This window comes from Polyodon spathula, chromosome 27 (assembly GCF_017654505.1).
Source record: "Polyodon spathula isolate WHYD16114869_AA chromosome 27, ASM1765450v1, whole genome shotgun sequence".
Classification (NCBI taxonomy): domain Eukaryota; kingdom Metazoa; phylum Chordata; class Actinopteri; order Acipenseriformes; family Polyodontidae; genus Polyodon; species Polyodon spathula.
The window spans coordinates 8,105,288-8,130,287 of NC_054560.1; the positions used below are offsets into that span (position 1 = coordinate 8,105,288).

The 25,000-nt window shown below is 40.8% G+C and overlaps 2 protein-coding genes across 2 annotated transcripts in view; both read right to left on the reverse strand.

Annotated features, from left to right (window-relative positions):
* LOC121301201 (midnolin-like) overlaps positions 1-775 on the reverse strand; it is a 10,342-nt gene extending 9,567 nt beyond the window's left edge. Inside the window, exon 1 of the mRNA XM_041230345.1 lies at positions 759-775. Within this exon, the coding sequence (XP_041086279.1) occupies positions 759-775 (17 nt within the window). The remainder of the gene's footprint in view (positions 1-758) is intronic.
* Positions 776-3,324: 2,549 nt separating this feature from the next.
* On the reverse strand, positions 3,325-22,450 carry LOC121301678 (serine/threonine-protein kinase STK11-like). The gene is made up of 9 exons (XM_041231263.1): positions 22,065-22,450; positions 20,578-21,516; positions 14,122-14,205; positions 12,344-12,433; positions 11,412-11,544; positions 10,775-10,911; positions 10,426-10,553; positions 8,879-8,936; positions 3,325-3,597 (listed from the first exon to the last, which is right to left on the reverse strand). The coding sequence occupies exons 2-9, from the start codon at positions 20,865-20,867 to the stop codon at positions 3,330-3,332; spliced, it is 1,188 nt and encodes a 395-aa protein (XP_041087197.1). The 5' UTR covers positions 20,868-21,516; positions 22,065-22,450; the 3' UTR covers positions 3,325-3,329.
* Between the last annotated feature and the right edge of the window lie 2,550 nt (positions 22,451-25,000).

Genomic DNA, 25,000 nt, shown 5'->3' on the forward strand with positions numbered 1-25,000 from the left:
CAGATTAAAAACCACCCACGCTCATTCTCATTCGTTCTCCCTCTCTCACTCCTTTCTGCATGTCTGCCTTGCCTTTTCTCAACCCTGTCTTAAATCTCAACGACACAACCTTGTAAATAGAGCAGAAAAAAAACACCACTCACTGTATTATGCAATACAACAGATGTCTTGGACTGACAAGTCTCAGCTATTTCCTTCTTAGAAACTGAAGCCATCAACAGAGGCAGAATAGAGCACACACACTATTACAATGAACGGATGACCATGTGCATCACAATACACTTCATGGTCCCGAGGGACTTGTTAGGAAGATTTGTATTTACAAGAAAGAAAGAACAAACAAAAAAACATATGAAAGATTAATGATAGACTCAAACTTTAATGAGACATGATGGATCAAGCAATCATACCACCAATAAATCATGCCTTGAACCTTTTGGCAGGTTAGTAGCAGCAGAACAGTGCATTTATTGACATACCTTAGATTCACGGAGTTACCAAAACACATTAGCCCAAGACTACCTCTCTGACAAAGTACTTGGATGAACAAACCACTATGCTGTGCACCACTACTCGACCTCCATAACCAGAGGTGGAAATAAGACTCCTACTGTACAGCAGTTTCACCCATTCCAGGTTTTACTATGAGCCTGATTAGCCACAGTGTGTAGATAACAAGCTCATGTGTGTCTTATTAAAACTTAGTTATAAAACAGGAACTATGCAAGAGTCTTATTTCCACCCCAGGTAACACTGACCTGAAATCACAAAGCATCCTTATTGTGGATCTGAAGAACTTAAATGGACCTGGATAGTGTTGGAGAAATCTATTTTGAAAGAAGTGATATTATTTATTTATTTATTTTTTTTTTTTACTGATGATCACAAGCTTGACAAACATTATTGGTAGTACCCACAAACCCCATAAAAGATGACAAGCGCAGAACACGGTTTCAAAACTTTCCAGTGTTGCCATCCTTGACAAGATGCTGCATCTCCGTGGATCAAATCTGGATTAAATATCCTCAAACCAGACAGAATCCCACAGCGCTAATTTAACTGTTAAAACTAAAAAAACAAAACAAAAGAAAAATCAATGCTTCACCACCTCTCATCACAGATTTTTCCTCTGAAAACGTTTGTTTTAATGAATGTTTGCTTTATTTTTTCTGTACACACAGGCATCTGGGAATTGGCTGAAGCCCATTACGCTAAAACCAAACAAAGCCACTTGATTGGAAAACACAGAGACAGCTTGGAAGTGGAAATGGAACAGGAATTCCTTCTAATTATTTATATTTATTTTTTTAAATTGTCAAGCTTTGCTGGATACAAAAAAAAATATAAAGCCTGACAGTTTGAATGTCACAATAGTTTATTTCAGCATCACTCATCTGGGGATAAACTGTGAGCAATAAATAGCAACACAGGATCTCTCCCTCTCCGAGCATCAGCGGCAATACAAGGTCCAATTGTCATGTAGAAGAGAAATGCAGTTAGTGTTTAGAGCCGCGTGCCCCTGTGGTTACAGGGACTGGTGGACAGCATGGCCAATGCTAATACTTTTACTTCCTAGTTCTTGGCACAGCAGGGCACTATTTTAAGGACTTCTTGTAATTGTCAAGTGCACTGAATGATTTATGTTTCTGATAGAGGTTAATGGAAAGGTTTACCCTAATATTTTGTTCCTTCACTTTTTGTAATACATGGACAATTAGCTAGTGATCACAGCAACAAAACTTCCCACTTAATATACAATCAGGGTCATTCTCTGTCTTTATCATTTTAAAATACACAGTGTAGGCCCTATTAAAATAAATAAATAAACACCCAATTCAAAATTATAACAAGTTCTTACTTAAAATAATCTCTGGATTCAGATCACATGTGTATTTAACTATCTTGAGTACAGCATTGGTCAGTTTGGTGGATAAATATTTCCTTAGGAAATCTCCATGATGTAAAGTCTTTGAGAATGGTAGCACCTGTTGCCAAATCTCACTGTGAAATGAGTTAACAGCAAAGGATTAGTGCAAAAGGCCACAGGACAAAATAATTAGATCCTGCAATGGTTGCTATCTGCTTAAAGACAGGAAGCATCAGGGGAAACTGTTTTGTTTGCAAAGCGATGAGGTTGTATTATACATGGATCTCTCTCCGAGGGTGTATTGGACTGAAACTTAAACGTGCGCTAAGACTAACACTAAGCATTGGGCCTTGTATCAGAGCCATAATAAAAATGGCATTTTACAATTTCAAAAGACTTGACAAACAACTCAATTCAACCTTTTTTTTTTTCATTACTGGAACAGGAGGTTTGTGGGTGTCTGGACACATTGTCAGTTATTCCACCTAATCAATAGGTTTCCTTTAACCTTTGGGGAGACTGAAAGGTGCTCAAACACACATTGTGCAATCTCCATGAGTTCATCCCCTCTCTAATAAAGCAGACATGTGAAAATGCACGCAACACCGGACTCCAGAAGTTTTCATTTGAAAAGACTAACCCGCTAAACTGTTCTGCATGGCTAATAAATTAACATGTGGGGTACCATCACCACACTAGTGACTTAGTGCTTGTAAAAATGTTTTGCATGCTAGTTGGGGGTAAACGACTCTCTTCGTTGCTTTGCATTCTTTACCAAGTTCAAGAGTTGGTCTTCTTTGTTATAAATTTAGCAGGATATAGGTCATGAGTTGACATGAAGTAGTGATGTTATACTTATTGTAACCAGATGTATACAAAAGGCATGTTTAATCCCTTTAAAACATTTTCAACTAGGTCTCAAGGTTGAAATTCAATAACCAAGCACTTCAATGAAATGCATACAATTAAGAAAGTGGGAACAAAAATAAGCTCCCTTTCTACAACTATGGAATTTATCAACTACCGTGCAATTATCACTCAGAGCCAGTTACCCTGCTGATTCTTGCACTCTCTTGCAACGCAACTGTCAATCTGCAAATGCACCCTGTCATCACATCACCCTTACTTACTAAATATCTTGGTATCCCTGAATAGATCATCGTCTCCTCTCTATAAATGTACTAGATATTTCTCAGAAGTAGAATGGTACACTGAAATGTTCTCTTTTTTTCTAGGAAAGCAGCACAGCTGCGGGAGGGGAGTTTGTTGGTGGATAACTTCACTCAGACCACTTGCTCGCTAAATATCTCGATATTCCCGAGTAGATAATTCTCTCCTCTTTAAAAAATGCCAAGGATTTTATTGAGCAATCCATCTCACAAGTCCAGTGGTACCCCAAATATGATTAATTTAGTAACAATGCTGTGTTGTATTTTTTTTTTTTTTTTTTTTTTTTTTTAAACTAGACTGGCAGCACTTTTGGCAAGAAGATAGACACAGATATCTCTAGTCTCTTACCTGGTACTGTGAAGTTCTGAGTGTAGAGGATGTCGTCCTCCACGTCAAACAGCTCTTCCTCATCATCCTCCTCCTCCTCCTCTTCCTCGTTGTATCCGTGCAGATCCTCCAGGTAAGGCACCACTGTCATGCTCCGCCACTCATCCTTCGTCTCGGGGCTCGGGGGGATGGGTACAGGGGCTTCAGAAGGGGGGTGTTTCTTACGGACCCAACTGGAGAAGAAAAAAAAAAGTGAGAAAACAAACAGACAAAAAATACGAAGAGGGGGGGGGGGGTAGTGGATAAGACGCAAGATGTGGACACACATGCAAGGTCACAAATATTGTGAGCACCCTTCTGAACACTGTGCTCATGCACGACTGCAAAGTGGGAGGATGTTTAAGCTATAAGTGTGCAACACGTGGAAACTTACTAACTTAGCAACTGGTATAGTGTGCACTCATTTACAGACATCAAATTCGCTTCCTTACACAGAAATAGAAAATACCAATAGTCAAAAAAGTTATGTTAAAAAAAACAAACAAAAAAACAAAAACAGCTGTTCATGAGGGTTATGCTTCAGGGCAATCTAATATTTAATCTGAACTGAGAAGCTTGCTGACTGCTGTGGTCCAATACTTGCACTCCTGCCAGTCAAACTATGAAACTAAAAGGAATCCTGGTAGACAGTATCTTCACAAGTTTAAATTCCAACTTCAATGATGCTGATACAGAGAGACAAATCATCGCAAGACTGAAAATCAGAATGACATCACCTCTGCATACCAACTCCCACTCGAAATGATTCATGACTACATCGTTAATTTAGCCTTGCCTGCTAGACACCTCCATTACCAGACAGACAGGCGAAGCTGGGAACACCTCATCAATGAGATTTTTCATCCGTTCACCTTGGGGACTTATCCCACGCACAGGAAGGAAGTGCAATGAATTAAGAAGTGTTTTCTGTTAACGAGAGTGAGGTGCAAAACAGCTGATGCACCCCGAGGCCCTGATATTCTCCTAATGAATATTAAAGTCGTGCTTCACGATTCTTCTTCATTATAGCACAAGGAGATGTTAAGCATGGCCCTGCTCTCACTCGCAAGACTGGGTGCTAGATCTACTGGATTCGCTCATTTTATCATTAGAGATTTTTTTTTTAAAATGCTGAGAATTAAAAAAGGTCCTTCTGCCTTTGACACCTGTTTAAACTGCAGCATATCAATTGCTTCCTGATAGACACTTTGGGAAATTCACAGAAGAGGGATACAGCAGGGGGGGGGGGGGTTATATTTTGATGATCCTCCAAGTCTCTACTCCCCTCTCATTCTCCAGGTCACCTCTTCCAATCCAGGGATGGAAATATAACTCCCATTGCATAGCACTTTTATCCACTCCTGCTTTTACTGGAGAGTTTATTGAGACACACCTGAGCTTGTTAGCTATACATACGCTGTGGCTAATCAAGTTCATAGTAAAACCTGGAATGGATGAAACTGCTATGCAACAGGGGCCTTATTTCCATGCCTGCAACTTGAATCCAATCTTTTTAAATAAAAGATGTGATAATAATTAGGAGCTTTCCTGCACACTCATCCGTGTTAGTCAACCAATGCCCTTCAACACCCTCTTGACTCATTACAGCAAGCTTTCTCCTCAAGCACCGTCAGTTCCCTCACACCATCAGAGCTGAATACATTTACAAGACACTAGATTGAGATGCGTGGGCACTCCCTAAAGGGTGAAAGCCCTAGCGATGAATTGCATGGCGTACTTCAGTGCATTAAAATACTGATCGCTGCTTTCCAAACTCCAGCTACTTAAACCCCATGCACAACTCCCTAATAAAATTACAACCCTGGAAATCAACTGCTGCCTACTCACGACAGAGAGGCCCGTGCTGGTGAAGCAAGTGCTGCTTTTCTGAAAGGCAGCTTCTGTCAGACCCTTGCTCCTCCTGGACCTACAGCTTACTGTATGGGATCCAAAAACTGATTTCTCTCTGGTCTCCCCTCCATTCACCTCACCGAACACACTAGCCAGCGGAAGTCATTCTTACATAATTAAGTCGTTAATTTTGAGTGTTAAATACACGAAAACGGTAAAATAAATGAATGCATTGAAGCACACTCCTCTGCGCTTTATCACACGGTCTACACTTCACTAACTGTGCTTTTACTACAGTATACTGCAGTAAACTTTCATAAGGGTAGGATGACTGACATAAAAAATGAACAGATATATTAAGATGCCAATGGACCAGACAGTCCCCACTGGATAACACTCTTTTTATGCAAAGCCAGCAGACCAGGTGCTTGTCTAGCAGGCAAGATAGAGGCCTCACGCATGAAAGTCATCAAATCTTTAATAGGTAAGCCATTTAGCCAGTGGTATCTGCAGCCGCCCCCAGTGCAATAGCGCTGCTGGAGGCAACAGCTGCCTCTGCAGCCATAGAAACAGCTGCTGACATGGAGGCTACTGGAGCTGAACAGGAGCTTGAGCGCTTGAGGTTAACAGCACCCACACAGAGAGCAGAGGAGAAATCCTGCTGACAGGGGGCCAGCAAACACCTGCAGGGATATTCACAAGATGGCATTAAGGAAGACAAGGCAGAATACTTGTACTGTAATGATTTAAAAAATACAGAAATTTTATATATACATATAAAGTGTAAAGCCCTGACTCTCTGGAGCGACAGACCACTTACACTTTAATTTAAAAGACAATTCCCGGCGACTCGGGAAACGGAGGCTGAATGACAGCCTGATTTGAAGCTGCGATCTCCAGGCTACAGGGCTACACGCCTTTACTGGATGCGCCAGTGTGCCTCTTGCCAGCTGCCCAAACTCTGCAAAATGCTGCTGACACTGCAACGCATTGTAAAAGCACAGGAACAAAGACTCTACTAATGAACTACTGTTAAAACAAAGAAAATGCGTTATAACTATACCCTATGTTCTATGCACACAGACGGCATTTATACACAGAACAGGCTGTAGTGGAATTCTGAGAAATGCTTAACAGTGCTTGCTTGATTTCTCATGCATGATTTACAACTTTGTGAATAAGCAAAGGGCTTATATACAGCGTTTCAGTATTTCAAGTTTTGTTTTTAAGACAGGCTACGAAATTGGGGATCAAGAACATATCACCCCCCCCCCCCCCCCCCCCCCCCCATGCCTTATATACTAATAACCACCCAATTAACCGTAATGATAGCTCACAGACAGGGGTCTTTTAGAGCCACAGAAGATTATTTTAAATGGAAAGGGCATTAATCCCTGAACTGCACAGCAACGTGTCCCCTTCTTGACGAGAGATACCCAAGGCGCCGGGGAATTAAAATTGCATGCATTCTTGCAAACAGCAACGTAAGCCATTTAAAAAGCCTGGATGCCCTTTTCTCTCCGTTTAAATATTTATGCCCGGTACTTTATCACAAATCAAAATAAACAAAATACAGACTGAAATAGGACAGCTGAGAAAGACAGGGGGAAAAGAAGTGTGAAGCAGTAATTATTTAAATAAAAAAACACCACACACACCTCAGAGTTTAAAAAGAGTTTATCCTCCCACAACAGGCGGCTCAGCAAAGTGTGATCATTATTATTTTTGCCTCTCCTTCCCCTGCAGTGGGAGAGCATGAGGAGATCAGGCGAGCGAACGGGTATGCTGCGGTCATTCGTAACCACGGCAACCGCAGGCTGCCTTTTGCAATTAACATCAGTCCTAATGTAGTCAGGCACCGTCAACACTCCAGAAAAAACAGGGACGCTTATAAAAGACATAAAGATCTCCAAATGCATTACGCACTCATTTATCGAACAATAAAGTGTCCAATTAGGCAGTGCCAACAGAAGCAGGCAGGAATTAAAATGGGTTCTCAGACTGCAAGCTTGGGGTCCACAAGGCAAAGGCTTGCAAGTGGAAGGGTCAGACTTCCACGTTACAAGTCCTGCTAGGATAGACGTGATTTTCAAACCTATGCTTCACTGCAGAAACATGAGTCAAGATAAAGGTAAAATATGCAAAAGGTTAAGATTGCATTGTGACAGAAAATGTTAATTCCTCTACCTCTACCTGTGTGTGGGGGTGTGTGTGTGTTACCTGTATTAAAGTATGAGACCCTGACAATGAAACAGTGGAATTATCCCAAGCAGTAGGGCCATGGCTATTGAAGCAATGGTCCAAGACCCGTATTGATGCAGAAAGACAGGTAAAAATGCAGTCTGTGCCCTTGTGGTTAACGCACTAATTACACTTTGCAAGAACTTCCCATGAAAGATTTTTACATACAATTTAGAAAAGTGGTCCGATTGCTAGCGGAAAAAAAAAAATCAGGTTGGTTATTTTGCCATTTTCCTTCCATCTGGTATTGAGAACCACACCCAAGCAACCCTGTGAGCCGCTGCCAATTTCCCCTGCTCCCTCCCCATATCCAATTACACATCTCATCATCTGCAGTTAGGGTGTAACAGGCAGATAACAGATCATTATATTTCAAAGGGCCCCTCTGTTTAGAAATTTAAGGAGACTCTGCATTAATTTTAAAAGCCTGTCACGCCTCATAAATCAGATTTCATCCCTTTTGTGCAAACACACAGTGGAGCAGCAAGAGGTAGTGGCTGTAGCACCCGATTTCTGTGGAGAGCTGAATCCCAATAATCAGCTCGTGCAGCACGAACAGAAAAACACTGAATCTTATTCCCATGCAGATCAAACAGCCTGGCGGCAGTGGCAATGTCTAATCCCTGCGCCTCTCCCTAGCACCAAGCCAGACCTGTGCAGAGACCCCATCAGCATGACCAGGGAGAGGGGAAGCATGTTTCAGTGGGACCAGAAAGCTGCAAGGTCTTCACAGAAGGGCGTGATGTGCTTCACCTCTAACATTAAACCACGCCTTTCCTCTTCAAAAGAGCTCCGCTCCAACACCAAACAACAATTTCAAGCATCGTTGAAAATTGCTGCTGTAATTTTGGAGTACTTCAAATAAAATTAAAAATATAAAAAGGGCTTTGAAAGTACACTGATTTAGTGTTACATGGGGCTGTAGAATTTACATCCCCTTTAGGTCATTGTGTGCACACTGTACCATGTTTAAGTTTCCTATCTGTATCCATTTTATAATGCACAGATGCTTTTTTCAAAGTTATGGCAGGGCAGAGATTCATGACCTAAAAGGAGATATAAAAAACAAGCCATACAAATACTAAAGTGTTCTCAGCATCCTGTTGACAATCAACATTATGTTACACATACCCATTATGACAAACACACCTGTGCCAAAAACAGTTCATTGTTTCAACTGGACAGGGCAAGGATTTGTCAACTCTGCATTTATTCCCATCTCTGTAAAATGAATCTGTTTTCTTTTTTTTTCTGAAATGGCATATAACGTGGAGGCTAGTTAACTGATCTACAGAGATCTAAATTATACCACAGTTTAAATAATTACTGCTGGGGTCCGATTTTCTACTTGAACATGATACTAACATACAGAAAAATCCTTACTTGTGTTGTCTTATGTGTTGTATTGAGAACCTCTTTGCTGGGTCATATTCAAGCATGCCTAAAACAAATAAATCAAATTGAGAGGTTAAAATCACCACGGCAACAACAAACATACACAACACTTTGTAAAAAGCCTTTACTCTGCCAGGTGTTTAACAAAAATAGCGATTTACAAACACCAGCATATCCAATAAGTTATATTAGCATAAAGCCTGTTGTCATTTTTTTCTTTTAACAATACTGTGTCCTGCATTACACATGTATTGTTACTTCTCAATTACCCCCTATGGTTAATGATCATCATCATTTTGTTTTAATTTGTGTAATTTACTTTCATTTGCATAGCAGCTTGATCATAGTGCAAGCATTATAGCTACAGCTATACGGTCATTTATGTGCACAGAAAAACAAGTACAAAGGTTAAGGAAATAAGACTCCTGTTGCACAGCAGTCTGATCCATTCCTAATTGTTTCTACAAGTTAAACAAGACACACCTGAGCTTCTTACCTATACACTGGCTAATCAAGCTCATAGTAAAACCTGGAATGGGTGTAACTGCTATGCAAAAGGAGTCTTATTTCCATCCCTGTATTAAGTTTGTGGTTATAACAGGGACTGTGATAGTTAGGAGTACTTAAAAATCACTGCCTTAGACAGATCCCCAAAGCATGTCTACAATGAAAAGGGACCACGGAGATTTTAAAATACAAAACAGAAGCCACACCCAGTCCAGATGGCCATTCATAATCTATCCAGCCATCTTGGGTTAGGACGATATTTAGTCCCTCGATATCTTACAGGCAGGAAGACTTCAGCATAATCCGTTTATGGGAATATATCTTTTTATCTTCATCAACAGGAAGGGGTCAGGGGCAAAACGGATTACGCCGAGATCCTGACAATAAAAGCACATCATGCTGTATACAGGGTATCAAGCTGGTTCCATGTACTTCACAGCTCTGCAGTTACAGCTTGCTGTGCTTTAGGATTTACATTTTCTGGCAGTCCAGGACTGAGCCACACTCGGCTTTCCTTTGGGCTAAACGGTCATCTTAATGGATTTTATTCAAATGCCCATCCTAGAACGTGAAACTGAACCACACACAGACCTTCAATAGTCTTACAGCCATCATAAAGTGTTCAAGCTTCTTAGGGTTAGGTAACAGTGAAAGCAACGAGGTTTATTTCGCAAGGGAAAGGGCGAACAGAAACGAGCTGTGGAGTCTGTGTGGGGAGCCTGCAGCTGTATCACTCCCTCCTTTCTAAGAAGTCATCGAAACCTCTTATAAAACTGTTCCATTAACCAGCATTGTTAATATAAAGTCATTCAAGCCAACCAGCTTTGTCAACACTATTCACAGAACCCTGGATTAGATAGCAGTCAATCTGGAAAGGTTCATTCTAAATTCTAAAGCTCTGATGCATTGTAGTAAACTGAATTTAAAAAACTCCCATACTGGAGTGTGGACACTCCATAATGGACACTTAATGCAGATGGAAGTGTTCGTAACGAAAGTCGTCCCTTATTCATTTTTAAGCCCCTTACCTCTCAGTAGGTCTGACAGCAGGGGCCCACAGTCCTCAGGAATGCTGTAGTCTCCCTTGCCAATGTTTTCAAATAGCTTATAGATGTTGTCCCCTTCGAACGGATACAGGCCGGTTGTAATGTTATATCTAAGAAAAAGAGAGGAAAGACCGAGTCAAAGAATTCATTCCTTATTTAATCAAGTACCGCACATAAAAAAAACAACACATTCGCTTTTCTGACTTCTCCTGGCATTACTGCATTATAACAGATTACATTACATTGCTAACACTGTATCATTCAGGCACATAATTACTAATATTGAATCTCCAAGATAACAGTTGTTGTAATTAGTTGTACTTTCACTTACAGCGTGACACCAGCGGACCAAATGTCCACTTTGAACCCTGAAAACGTGTCCAAGCCGTTGGCTATTTCAGGGGGCTGGAACGCTGGTGACCCTTGACTTGTCCTACACGTGTCGTCCTCTGCAAATGGATGCAACGCCTGGGGGGCGGGGGGAGAAAAAAGAAATCTAGTTTAGAAAAAGTCACTGCTAACTAACCCAGGAACAGAAATAAGACTCCTAGTGCATAGCAGTTTCACCCATTCCAGATTTTAATGCAAGCTTGATTAGCCGCAGCTCGGGTGCGTCTCGTTAAAACTGCTATGCAATGAGAGTCTTATTTCCATCCCTGTAACAACTCTAAATTCTATAGCTATGGTATCAAAACCTCAACCCAAACCCCTATTCAATTCTTGCTATATCATGACAAAGGTTCACTACCCTAACCCAGCCAATAGCTGCATTTAACGCACAAGAAAAACTCTTTGCACCCATAAAATTGTGTTTTATATATAAAATGACTTGTGCACAATGTTGAAATATATATTATTTAGCCTAGGAGAGAACAATTTTACCAAGCCATCGAAAGTGCCCGTCGTTCTCTTTAAGCAAACGTTTTTAATTGAACCAGGCCCCGGAGTAAGGTCCATTCATAGCATACCTCAGCCACTCCCAGATCAGAGATCTTCAGAGTGCCGTCTGTCGTCAGCAGGAGATTCCCTGGTTTAATGTCTTTGTGGACTATTCCCTGGCTGTGCAAATATTCTAAACCATCGATTAGCTGGCAGAAGTACCTGCGGAATGCAAAACAGGAGCAGAACACCGAGTGACACAGGCAGCCACTCCAACGGTAGTTTGTTAAACCACAATCTGTACTAGGGGTGTTACAATTCATAGTGCATCGATGAATCGTGACACTTTCTTTACAAGAAGCATCACATCGTACTAAAGGGATGCAGTCTTTGTACTGTGATAAAATATCAAAAGCACAACATAGCTCAATGCCGTTCACCAAATAGTTCTTGAATGAAGAATAAAGAGTGTTTTATAAGTGGTATGGATACACAATCTCCTTAGCCCATGTCATTTTAATTTAAGAAAATAGTCCCTCATTAAAAGATCATTTGATCTTGCTATGCACCATACAAACAGTCAATCTGGGCCAGTATTGCAAAATTATCTATCTATCTATCTATATATATATATATATATATAGATATATCGTGATACGTATTGTATCATGACATTAGAGTCACCACACCTATTCTGTGTATCGCGCATCTGAGCTCAGGGGCGTTAATCTATTTACATGAACACTGATCTTAGTTTTACTACAGCAAATAGAATGCAGACTTCAGGACGTTCCACATCGTTACTGTCTGGCTATGCATGGTTTAGCACGAAGTTGTAGAACAGGAACTTGAGTTGATGGGAAATGCAACAGTAAATCACTGAACACGAAAGGTCTAAGCACAAAGTTTAATTATAGGAAAAAATCATTTGACTCCAATGAATGAACCACTAGAGCAATCACAATGTCTCCTGCTGGCTGATGTTTTAGGATTACAGATGATGAAATGGTACGATACTCACCCATGAGTCTGAAATACTGGAAAGCACTTTTCAGGAACACTGTCTAACATTTCCTGCATTCCACATACGCAATACTCCATTACCATATACGTGCAGGAAGGGTTAAGGAAAAACATGTGGAATATCACTACCATCCGACACAAATTAATATCCATTCAAACAAGATGTTACTCTAACGGAAACCAAGACAATATAATTCACCATAGGGAATCTTTATGAAAGTTCACCACTGTAAACCTGCATGGTAATTTTGCAGTTTTTCCATGGTTTCGGTTTGCCATGTTTTTTTAAATATGCTTTACGACACCTACCTGGGCTTTACAATGCTTACCTACCAATGCTACATTTTTTATCTATTCTACAGGTCCTACAGTAGAATTATTGATGGGAGGAAAGAAAAATTAGAATGAGTGCGAGGACATTTCAGCTGGTATGACAACCTGTTATAAATTCATAAAGGAAGGGAGGAAAAGAAAATCATTATGCTGCTCACAGGCAAACATGGTGCTTGTGCCAACTAATCTTTTGAGGCTAGGTGGGATTTATTTTTTTTTAATAGACTTCACAAACTGCAGAAATCAAACAAGTTTTAAACAAGACAAAAAGGGAAACATGTACTTCTAGCCACAAAGACAGGAGGTGCTCAAAATCAACGACGCAAGTAAGCCTTGAAATGAATACCAAGCTGACAGCATACAATTACTTCAGATCATTCTCTAAAGCACCCCCTGTCTTTTTCCAAGAAGCTAACACGCAGTCTTTACCTGCACAGCAGATATTCTTGCTCAAGGCATTTGTTTTTTTATAATAAACGCAAGTATAGTAACAGCTAACACAGGAAAAAAAAAACGAAACGATTCTTTTTTATTTTATTGAACTTATGAAAAGCACCTGCTCCGGCTAGCCCAGAACAGTCAGGCTAGGACGACCCCTTCCTTAAGGGTGATCGGCACACAGGCTGCATACAGCCAAGGACAAACGTTTTGCATCACCCTGCTGAATAAACTCATGAAGCCTGCTGAATAATGCTACGTTAACATATTGAATTACATACCACTTTGTATAATTAATTAACTTTATGTCTCAATCCTAAAATTCCAGGTGATGCAAAACTTTTGCCCACAGCTGTACAGTGCAGGGTGTGGGTTGTAATAGACTGGACTGTTGCTGAAGGTTCCTGCTGCAGCAAGTAAACAGAGACCTCCAGTGGCCACAAGGAGACACTGCAGAAAGCTGACGAATCCGTTGAACTCATGCAGTGGACCCCAAAGGCTTCTTGTAAATCAAATTAAACGTATATTAATGATACGAGTGGTTCAGAAGTATTACGTATTACTTTAAAGGTAATTTAAGGGCTATCTGCAACACAATGTGAATGCCGATTGGTCTGTTGTGTTACAATTTGCAGGCAACGCAGGTTCACCATGCTTTACTAATAATTGCTAGGAATTAAATTTAAAATTAACTTGAACACATTAGCTTTTAAGAAAGAAATTACAAACGCTACAAATGATTATTTTAAATGGCTTGAAAATTCAATAATAAATTAGCGGACATGAACTAAAGTAATAGATTATCCACATTAAATAAACAAATTAGTAGAAAAAAGGTCTCAAAGTTAATTAGGTCAGAAGTAGTCTCAAGTCAAAAGAACAGAAGAGTGTGCTGCGAGTTAATTATACTACCAGGACAATATTGGCAGTAGGTTATAACCGGTAATTCTACACAGCCTAGACAAAGATGTTCTTCAACAGTGTCAAGGTGGTGATAAAGGATATATTTTCTGCTTCTCTTCGTTGTACAGCACGTCGACCAACTGAATCACATTTTTGTGCCTCAGCCTCCGTAGCAGCTGGATTTCTCTGAAAAAAACAATGGAAAGATAAATATGGTGAGGGAAACAAAACGAAAAAACAACAAGCAATTTACCAAGGTGTTTTGTTTTTTTAATGCAATGTGCACGACTGTTTGTGAAAGGAAAAAACCAGGAACTGTTCGGACCATCAGCAGGCCTGGCACTACACTGGGACAGCTAGCTAACTTCAGACACCAAGCCTCCTGTTGCGTAGCAGTTTGCTAAGAGTTTAATAAGACACACCTGAGCTTGTTATCTACACACTGTGGCTGATCAAGTAGTAAAATCTAGAATGGGTGAAAAGGCTATGCAACAGGAGTCTCATTTCCATACCTGACTTAGATCAAAACATCAAAAGGTGACTGGCCTCATTTTTTCCTTTATTTGGTCATTTTATTTCTTACACTGCTGTCCACGGTAATGAGCACTAGTGTTTTACGAGACCAGGGAACTCAATTTCATAACATGTGAAAACACTGTACACTGCAAAGATTAATTACACAAGGCTTCCTGGGAAGGGTTTCCTTGTGTTTTGTAATTCTCTGTGACATTTGCTTGACATGTGGTATGAAATATCTACGATGAAGGGCAGCCAGGCTGATCCCAGGACTTAAAAGACATGAGCTATGAGGACTGGTTAAAAGACTTCAATCTCTTCAGCCAAGAATAAAGAAGGGAAAGTGGGGACCAGGCTATCAGACATACCCAAGAGATGTTCTCTGGTGAACAGCGGAGCCAGAATTGAACAAAAATAAAACTACAGCACAAAATAAGGTGAAAGTGCAGCCAGGTACATCATGCTGCCAACTAGTTCAGCTCATGACAGTATCAGGGATATACTGTGGCACTGGGTTAGACAGCACAGAGGTCCACTCTTCTGTTATGCTGTCGATGCATTCCAGCTAGTGGATGCTACTCAGAATGCAGGCATGAGGAACACACAAGCGCTAGAATTCAGAATGCTGAGTTCACCTGGAACAAACTGAAAAATAAAAATGACCTTGACTTGTCTGGACCTCCCTGTGCCTTTAGTGCCCAACCACAGCAGCAAGATTACAACTGCTAGCAGTAACAGGAAGCACCTTGGGTTACCTGGGCTTAAAAATAAACAAACTCCCACATACAAGGTTATTGGGTTTTTTCCCCCCAAAAGTTCATACATTCCAAGGTGTATTTAAGATAAGGCAGCACCCCTACTACTCTTACCAGTCAATTAAGTTTGCATAGGTTTATGGTCCTCTGTGTATATGTATTATAAAAAGCAGCTAGCAAGTTAAATGCCAGGCTAAAAAGAAAGGACAGTGGTTTGAATCTGTTCAGCTGGAATGACAAAGTAAACTTGAGAATGGTATGGAAATCCAGGTGAAGCTCAATACCTTTAACAAATGGTAGTACCCACTTTTGCTTTTAATGATGGTGCGCATTAGAGGTCTAAAATAAAAAAAAAAAACTGGAAGACATAGTTTTCTTGCAGGCTGATCAGTTGCCAGCCCTTCTGTAACCCTATCTCAGGGCAGGAAGCGGCACAGGCTGTACTGTGTATATTGAGGGAGTATGATTCATCTTCAGGAGTTATTGCAGATATTTCAAAGCTTCCCCATCAGTCAAAACCCAATGTGTCCACCCCAACGTTCCCAGTTTAAATACAGCTAGCAATGCATTAGCTCACAGTCAGAATGGCTTGCAGGGTGATCTTAGAAGACACTGCCTGTTGCGTGCAGCACAAATGAAATCTACAAGATGGGTTTCTTCTGTGACTAGCTTCTCGGTTGTATTGTGGGTCTTAATAGTCGTTAATGAAAATTTCTAAATTAAAACATACAAGTTTATCTCAAATATCTACAACAATTTGAATGTTGGTGGGGGGGAGCTAACTAAATATGAGCCAACATTAACCTAATAGATGAAACAGATCTTGCCTTTTAGGTTTCCAAGTTAATCTTCAACCATACGGGCCTGCAGAGCCCAATCAACTTTGACACGGGTTCACTGGTTTTGGTTAAGTCGGTAATCGAACCCACAGTGGATCAAATAAAATGAAGTGAGTTTAAGAAGCGTACAGATGTGCGCAGTGTGTGTACGGCAAGTTGAAACAGACTGCCTGCTGTGTGTCCTGCCTCACGGTATTTAAATGGAAGCTGCCTTCAATTAAATGCACAGACTAATCGTTGGGAAACTATTTTAGTATTTTGAATAGCAGCCTGCAGTTACAGTAGCTGAAGTTTCTGGATGCCATCCAAGTCATCTTGCATGTTATACAGCTGAGCCCCTTTCCAGCCAAATTGGTTTAATATGTGAAGGGAAGAGCAGAGGAGGTGGAAAAAGTAGCAAAACTACATTTATTTTTTAAAACTGACAAAAAAAAAGGGGATGTTTTGGGATTTAGTAAAAGTGAGCAGAGATTAAAAATAGCTACTAGTATTTCCTATCAATTCAATACACAAACACACACTGGCCACTAGAGTTAGAAACTAGAAGTGGCAGGGCAGCTTTGCCCAGTTCAAGGTTTTTGAACTGCCCTCATTTACCACTGGTTTGGCGCTACCACTGGGACAGAACCAGATCCGGAATTTAGTGTTTAAAGTAACCCTTTCCACCCAATTACTTTTTACAGCACATTTTAAAACTCGGACACCGCTGAACTGCGTTTGTTTCTTTACAAACAACTTTACACACACATTTACTGTATTTCACACAACAACAAAACAAATCTAAAAAGGACCTATCTTATCCAACACAGGTGTGTACGTTAATCTTAATGTTAAACCCAGAGGTCAGAGGCAGCTTGCTTAACCTTGAATACAGTGCTGGTACAAGCAGGGACTGAAAACAAAGAGCAGAGCACAACACAGTACATAAAAATGGGTCACAAATATGGACAAAAAAAACACAGGTTTAACTGAGTTGTAAAGAAATAAAGGCAAAACAAGGCAACAGCACTAGAAGGAAAAGGCTTGTTTTAGGCAGTTATGCAATATCGCACCATCCTACTGCTGCACCACTCCTTAGTCCTGCCAGTGTTGACTGCCTTTGCGGACTGGAATGCAGTCACTGAAATGTTCTGAATGAAGAGAGTACTGTACTAGTAAAATCAAAACCATGCCCATATTAGGAGAGGCTGCACAAAGAGGTGTGGAGAAACTGCACGTTACTGGATCCGCTGCAAACTTATTATTGCATTACTAATGTCACTGTAGATGTAACTTGTTGCATGCTATTTCATATTGTATTCTACTAGTATTATTGTACTTCCTGTAAACGACACTGTATTTAAATATGAATCTTGCATTGTAACCCTGTACTGCCCTGTAACACCTGTAAGTCACCTTGGATAAAGGCGTCTCTCTAACTAAATAAATAATAACAAAAATAATAATAATAATAATAATAATAACAACAACACCCACACCAAGCTTGTACTGTCTCTGGAAGTTTACTGTGTGCAAAAACTATTTCCAACTTCAAAGGACTTGAAGAACAGGTATTTCTTGGAAGATGAACTACACTGCACACTCAATCTGTAATCTGCAGTCCAGTACAAACCTGAACGTTTTGATAGTTGCGGAGTGCTTAACAGTTATGGATAAAAGATACTGAGACTTCAATTTCCTGTTCAGGCTTCTGCGTCCTTCCAGTATTGGCCTGCTCCTGTATCTAGAACACAGACCCGACTGACAGTCCAGTTCGTTTTAATGATTACACCCCCCCACCATTCTTCGCTTTGCACTTATTTAGCCATACAGGCAGGCTATTACTTGCAGCAGTAAGGGGATTACAGTGAGATCGTTAAGCCGTGTATATAGACTTAAGAACCAAACCACACAGGAGACTGCATCTCAAAAGAACAGAACTGCAGCACAGACAGTGCAGGAACCCGCAACACTAAAGAAAGTCTCCCTGCTGAACACCTCCATTTAGCATGAACACAAATGTTACGGGACTGTTTCATCTCTGACCTTTAAAACTGTGCTTCAAAGCCTGCTGATGCAGTGGTGGCAATCCCTGTGTAGACCAAACGGTTGATGAAACTAATGACAGGACTTGATAAAACTCACCACCAATATCAAAGGGCCTTTTGCCCACAGGTTTTCTAAAAAAAGGAGGGGAGCAGGGGTGGGAGGAGGGGGGGGCTCAGCTCAACATACAAAGTATTACTCTGCAGCACAGCGATCAGTCACTTTCATAGCTTCTGGTGTCTTCCTCAGACCAGCTCTTTGTAAAGGAGTGTAATCGACACATTTACAGCAAAATCCCAGACCAGCCTGGGGCAAATATATTTTAAAGTCAGATCAAACGCTGGTGAGCGGTTCTCTTGATTAGTGTGAGCAATCTCAAACCAAAAAGCAAGCCTAAGAAGAGCACCAAATGAGGAGCTAGATCACTGTAGTGTAAAGAACGTCTACAGTTAAGTACCATCACACTCAAATAACCAACTATAGGTAACGTTGGGTCTGAACTTGCACACATTTCAAAGTCACAGCTATTTCATGAAATAGCTGGTACCTAGTCACTTCATGCTAGCAGCAGATCATGTGTAGCCTACAGCACAGGTACCAGGAGCATTTTAGTGTTGCAGGGATGGGAATAAGACTCCCATTGCACAGTTTGATCCATTCCTGGGTCTACTATGAGTTTAATAAGACACACCTGAGCTTGTTACCTACACACTGGGGCTAATCAAGCTGGTATTAAAATCTGGAATGGGTGAAACTGCTTTGCAATAGAAGTTTTGTTTCCATTCATGCATTGTATTTGAAATATTTGCAGAAACTGAACTAAATGTAAAAAAATTCAATCAAATGACTGTCAGCGACAAGTGGTTTGAATAAAACAAATAGGAGGCAATATGGATTTGATGCATTTGTTAGTGCTGATTTCAGTGGGTAACACCATTATATTTGCCTTGTATCAATTTCAAACAGCAACTATTTATCTTGCTTAAGTAAATTTGCCCTATTCCTGTTACCCAGATAAGCTACCCACGTGCCCTCGACAATAAATCAAGCAGGCCTGGCAGTGATTTACAAGAGAACTGCTAACAAATGCGCCAAACACACTGTGTCATGTAGTGGTTGGGACCATCCCATGCATTTACCTGACCACACAATGCAATGTAGCAACGGTGATACATGTGGCACGGTTCTGCATCACACAATGCATGATCAGTTGTTTTATTCTACTGTTCACTGATCCCATCTGCAGCCAATATGTTTTTATATTTGCAATATAAATATAATATCAGGGTCCCTTTTCAGCTGGGACCTGGAAGCAGCAGCCACAAATGTTGCTTGGGGTGACTGGATAATTCACTAACCAATTGCACTGGGCTTAAATTAGTATTGCTTTCCATGTGCTGTATTTAAAGAAACTTGTATGAACAACAGACTCAAGCCTGTCATCCAGTTTTTAATGAAATGAAATCCTTTTCATTACCCATAACTTCAGCATCAGTAGGTAAAAAGTAAAGTTTCTGAACATTAATAATGTTTCTAAATCAATCAGGTGATCAACACATTATAATTTACTTTTATATAGCACTCTGCATGCAAGCATCCCAGGGTGCTTTACAATAAAATAAAATAAAAAAATGAAATAAAAAGGAAGCCAACAACCTAGCAATCCAGCTCAAAAATGAGCAAACTCAAAACACTTATGTTTTTAAAACTGATTTAAAAACGCCAACTGTGCCAGCATTCCTGATATGATCTGGAATAGAGTTCCAAAGCCAGGGCGCAGAACTACTAAAGACCCCCTCGTTCCTCCTGATTTCAGACAACTTCTAGGAACAACCAGAAGGCCAGAATTTACTGATCTCAGGGTACGACTAGGGGCATAAGGTACCAACGGTTCCTGAAAATATGAAGGCCCTAGACCATGAAGTGCCTAATAAGTAGTAAGAGGAATTCTAAAATGAATCTGAACTTAACAGGGACCCAATGCAGTGGTTTTAGAACTGGAGTCATGTGCTGTGAACGGTGAGTGTGAAGAAGCACTGTGGCTGCAGCACTGTAAACCAGTTGAGGCTGACAGCGTTTAGAATCAGGAAGGAAAAAGCATTGCATAACCTAGCCGAGATCAATACATTTTTCAGTGTTTAAGACCGGGCAGATAAGCGATTCATCCAACCCGAGCTGTACCAAAAATCAAAACCAACACATGAAAAAGTACACATTTGTGTGAAAGCAAATTCCTAGTGATGTACATGGCTGAGACATAATAAAAAAAAAAAAAAAAAAAAAGGTTACAAGTGCCACAGCCAGATCGCTCCTGATTTTGGCCAAACAAAAGTTAAACTAAAAAACTGTGATAAACAGGAACAGTACCGGGAAGCAGGGGAGTCTTGCATGCATTTCCAGCCCTACCGTACTGCTGTCCTTACTTTTTGACGTTGGCTTCCCCATTGGGAATCCTCCTCAGCTTCTTCTTCTTCAGGATCTTGACGGCCCTCCTGCAGAGGGTATCCGAGTCCAGCATCTCCTTCACTTTGCCGTAGGAGCCCTCCCCGAGCAGGTCCCCCATCAGGTACTTCCCGATCAGCTTGGCCCGCTTGCGCCGCGGCTGGTAGATGACCTCCGTGGAGTCAATGCGGTGGATGAAAGTGTCCATCCCCATCCCCATCAGATCATTGTCAGTCAAGTAGTCCAGCTGCTGGGGTTCATCCAGGTCCATTTTCACCCTAGGTCCAGCTAGTGCCCTACTGGTTCCAGTTCTGCACACAGAATCCTCTGAGGAAATATCCCTCTCTTTTACTCTTTCTGGTTGTTGTCCCAGTTGGTTTTGCAACAGTACAGATTTCCAACCCAGATCCTTGGTGCACTGTACAATACAATATATAACACTTGACAGGGGATCAACAGGAGGCCTTTTCAGCAGGAGCTCAGTTCAGACAGCCCTTAGTATTTACATTAACCCTATTTTGTCATTTAAGTCCTGTATTTTTTTTTTCAGTTGTGGCCTTGAATCCCTCCAAGGTGTTTTTTTTATTTGGTTGAGGTTACAAATTATACAGTACTAAATCACCGCTCCACAGTCAAATTAATCTGCAATGCTATCAGTGCCACATGCAGCCTCTTATAATTCAAGTGCCAGGCCCAGGGGTTTCAATCAAAGGGTTTAAACACTTTGGTTTGCAGGTGCACTAACAGACTTCTTTGGTATTGTGGTATTGATTCGGGAAGATCTGGAACGGGGAAAGACCCCCTCTCTCTCTCCCGAGCCAAAATCGTGGGATTCCTCTGGTAAACACAAAACAGCCTGCTGTCAGTCAGTCAGTTACATCCACCAATAACTGACAGGTCAGTTCCACTACAGCTGTGACCTAGAAATAAATAAATAAAAACATACATACATAAACAAATGAATAAATAAAACAATAAATAAACATAAAAATTGCAAAATGGGCAGCTACAATATAAAAGTAGGGCTGGTTCTAAATGATAAGGCCCAAGTTTGAGAGGAACTTTTACTCATTGCGTTACATTATTAAAATTACCCCCTGGCATTAAAAGTGAACATGATCTGACCAACTTAGAAGTGCGACAACTAATATTAACGGCCAATGCCTGCCTCCGGTTTAATATTCGACTGACATACAACTCTGTAAATTATAAAAGATAATACGCAACGTGCTTTCTATTTTTTGACGTGTGATAAAGTCGTTAACACAGAGCAACAAGATAACAAACAACACATTCCTTTATGTAGTGATAAGGCCGTCCCACCAAGCCAGCTCATGCATGCTCTCTTATTCCAAGCGTGCTTGTAGTATACCATATAATAATCACAGTGCAGTTATCTTTCTGTGCACTTTACTTACAGCTATATTACAATATGAATAAATAAAAAAAATAAAACACTTATTCTTACCCAGTCCGCCGTGGAGCAGATGCTATGAATGCCTTTATTTTTTGTTTAACTCTATCATATTCGGGCGCTTGAGTGGTTTAATTATTATTATTATTATTATTATTATTATTATTATTATATACAAAAACTGAAGACCGTACAATCTCGGGATTATCTCGCGAAAACTGAAGTCAGATATTATTGAATAAGATTTATTAAATACGATGTCAAGAACCAACGTTCACTTCAGCCGGGGTCCCTGCCCCGTAGCTGCCGCCCACAGGTTTAGCGCACAGAGCTTTATTCTGTGTTTCTGGGACTCGTCTTCGGTGTTATGGCTTTGATTGCAAGAGCTTCGCTGTCCTGTAAACCGCAACTGCTGTCAGGCTGCCGCCATCTTGACTGCCTCCCCCCCCTCACTCCAGTCTCAAACACCAATCTCACGTCGGCGCGTCAGCATGGCAACCGCATGCGTGCGCTTTCATTGGTGCTTACGCATGGCATTCACCTAGAGGCACACCCCCTTGTGGGCGGGGCAAGTCGAAAGGGAAACTCTAATTGGTCAATATACCCCATCCCAGGCTTTTACAATGGGATGGGGTATATTTTGGTTTTGGCACACTAGCCCTTTGCGGGACGCAGGAAAGTGTCCTGAGGGCGTCAGGTGAATGTTAATGGTTAGGGTTAGGGTTGGGGTTGGGGTTGGGGTTGGGACTGGGGTTGGGACTGGGACTGGGACAGGGTGGCTTGATTTCATAGAGTTGCCGAGCTCTGGAAGTGAAAGTTGGGAGTAAATGGCAAATGCCCTGGAATCATCTGATGCTCTCAGGACACTTTCTGGCGGATATTCCTTTACGCTGCCTAGCCCTTCACACTCTGACTTCCAAAGTGGTTTTGGTTAGATTCAGTCAACCGGGATACGCCAAAACAAAATGGTCTTGGATTCCCATACAGAATGATAGTAATAATTATATAAACTCGCTGGGAAGCGTACTAATATATTGTATAAACATTGGGTACAAAAAAAGAAAGAAATGCAAAAAACTAAGCAGCTAAAATTTGTAAAATTACAGGAAGGTTATTATTATTATTATTATTATTATTATTATTATTATTTGCTGGTCTTACATCAATGCAGTGTACAGACATGCACGTAGCTACAAAGCACAAAGCATTACATAAAGCATTAAATATTTTAGACTCCGTAGTATTTTTGTGGCCCCACATGTAAAACCCAACAGTGGCAAAATAATATAAAAGTTTATGTATATTTGATTGATTTTATTCCCAGGGCAGGCACGCTTGTGCAGTGAGAAGAGGCTTCTCTTTCTCATTTCCAGTACCAAACCAACATAGTGCATAAGCATTGCATATACTGTATTTCACAGCTACAGACTGTACAGTCGCCTGCTTCTCAGATAAAACTTGTTAAAGGCGCTGACTTGGTTTAATCTCGGCGTTTCTATTGCTCCTGCTCTTTATTTACGCTGTGCTTAAAATAGCCCTTAAAATGCTGGAAAGCGTGTTTCTGTAAATCATGCATCCAAGGTCTATACAGTACAAGCATGGTAGCTGTTGTGGAAATGTTTAACAGCCGTGCACATGGCAGGGTCATGTGGTGAGAGCCCGGCATTACATTTCCTTTACAAATCGTTTACATTTTCATAGTTATGATTCTTTATGGGAGTTCTCCATCACCCTCTATTGCTGCGAGACCATGCTTACTAACTATTCCAGCAGGCACCTTGATCTCTAATTTCTGCCTCCCCTGTTATATGTGTTGTTATTCAGAGATTTCCACATTTTATAACTTATAGTAATCACAGTTACAGGGTAAATGCACTGGGGTTGGGTCTCAGTGCTAAAACCACCTTGCTTTGGGAGTCTTTTCAGAAAAAGGGCAGAGGTTGGCAGGTCTGGTGTATAATTATCTAAGCAGAGACACTGCAATAAGGAATTACACAAAACACAGAACTGGATATTAAGCAGTCAAGAAATGAAAACAATTCTGAAACTGTAGGATACTGTCTTTTTAAGAGGTCCTGGGTTCAAATGTCAGCTCAGCTGCTCACTCTGGGTGTCTTGCAGCACTCTGTCCTTGGCGGTCAGTGATGTCAAGAAGTGGCCGCTGTAAAGGTGAACAGAAAGAATCGCATTCTCCACAGTATGTGACAGCTGGAGCCTTTTGGTCTACACAGCAGGAATGAATTGCCTGCCATATGGCTATTTTCAAACTGCTAGAGCTCTGTGTAACGATGGTATATACCTGCCTGATGTGGTAAACTTACTATCAAATCACCCTGTATATAAACTGCACATAAACAGTATGTTGACCATGTGCTTGACAATTAGTGATGGACCGTAAATGGCTGCTGTCCAGCTCTAAAAATAATCTTGAAGGAAGTGTTCTTTGTGCAGCCCCCGTTCCATAATTGGAATCAACATTCCTAGTGAGCTGGGACCGTGTACTCCTATCAGCCATAGCCCCAGGCTAGGCTTTGCTTAGGCTAGTTTTAGCCTCTGTGCAAGAGCAAGGAGAGAATAAGAACAATCTGACTTAATGACATTTTCTAACTCCACTCCTGCAAAAACACAGCTGGAGTCAGGCTTATCTAACAGTGCTGTCTACAGCAATCACAGCATTGCATGAAATGCACTGCTTTGGGTACATTCTTTCCTAATGTTACATCTTAATGTGCTTCTGCTTCAGTGACTGTGGTTTTCATGAAATCATTCCTAGTAGTCACCAATGCTTAAACATTTTGGGGGGTTAGAATAACCAATATCCCACCCTGTCATGCTGCTGTTGTCTGCATATGGGGTCCCATTTGTAGAATAAGTTGCATCGAGGGATATTTAGCAAGGAGTGAGAATAAAAGGGCAACTAATGTCCCAGCCCCAAGGGTCACAAACCATTAAAAAAAACAGCTTAAAAAAAAAAAAATCATTTCCTCTCA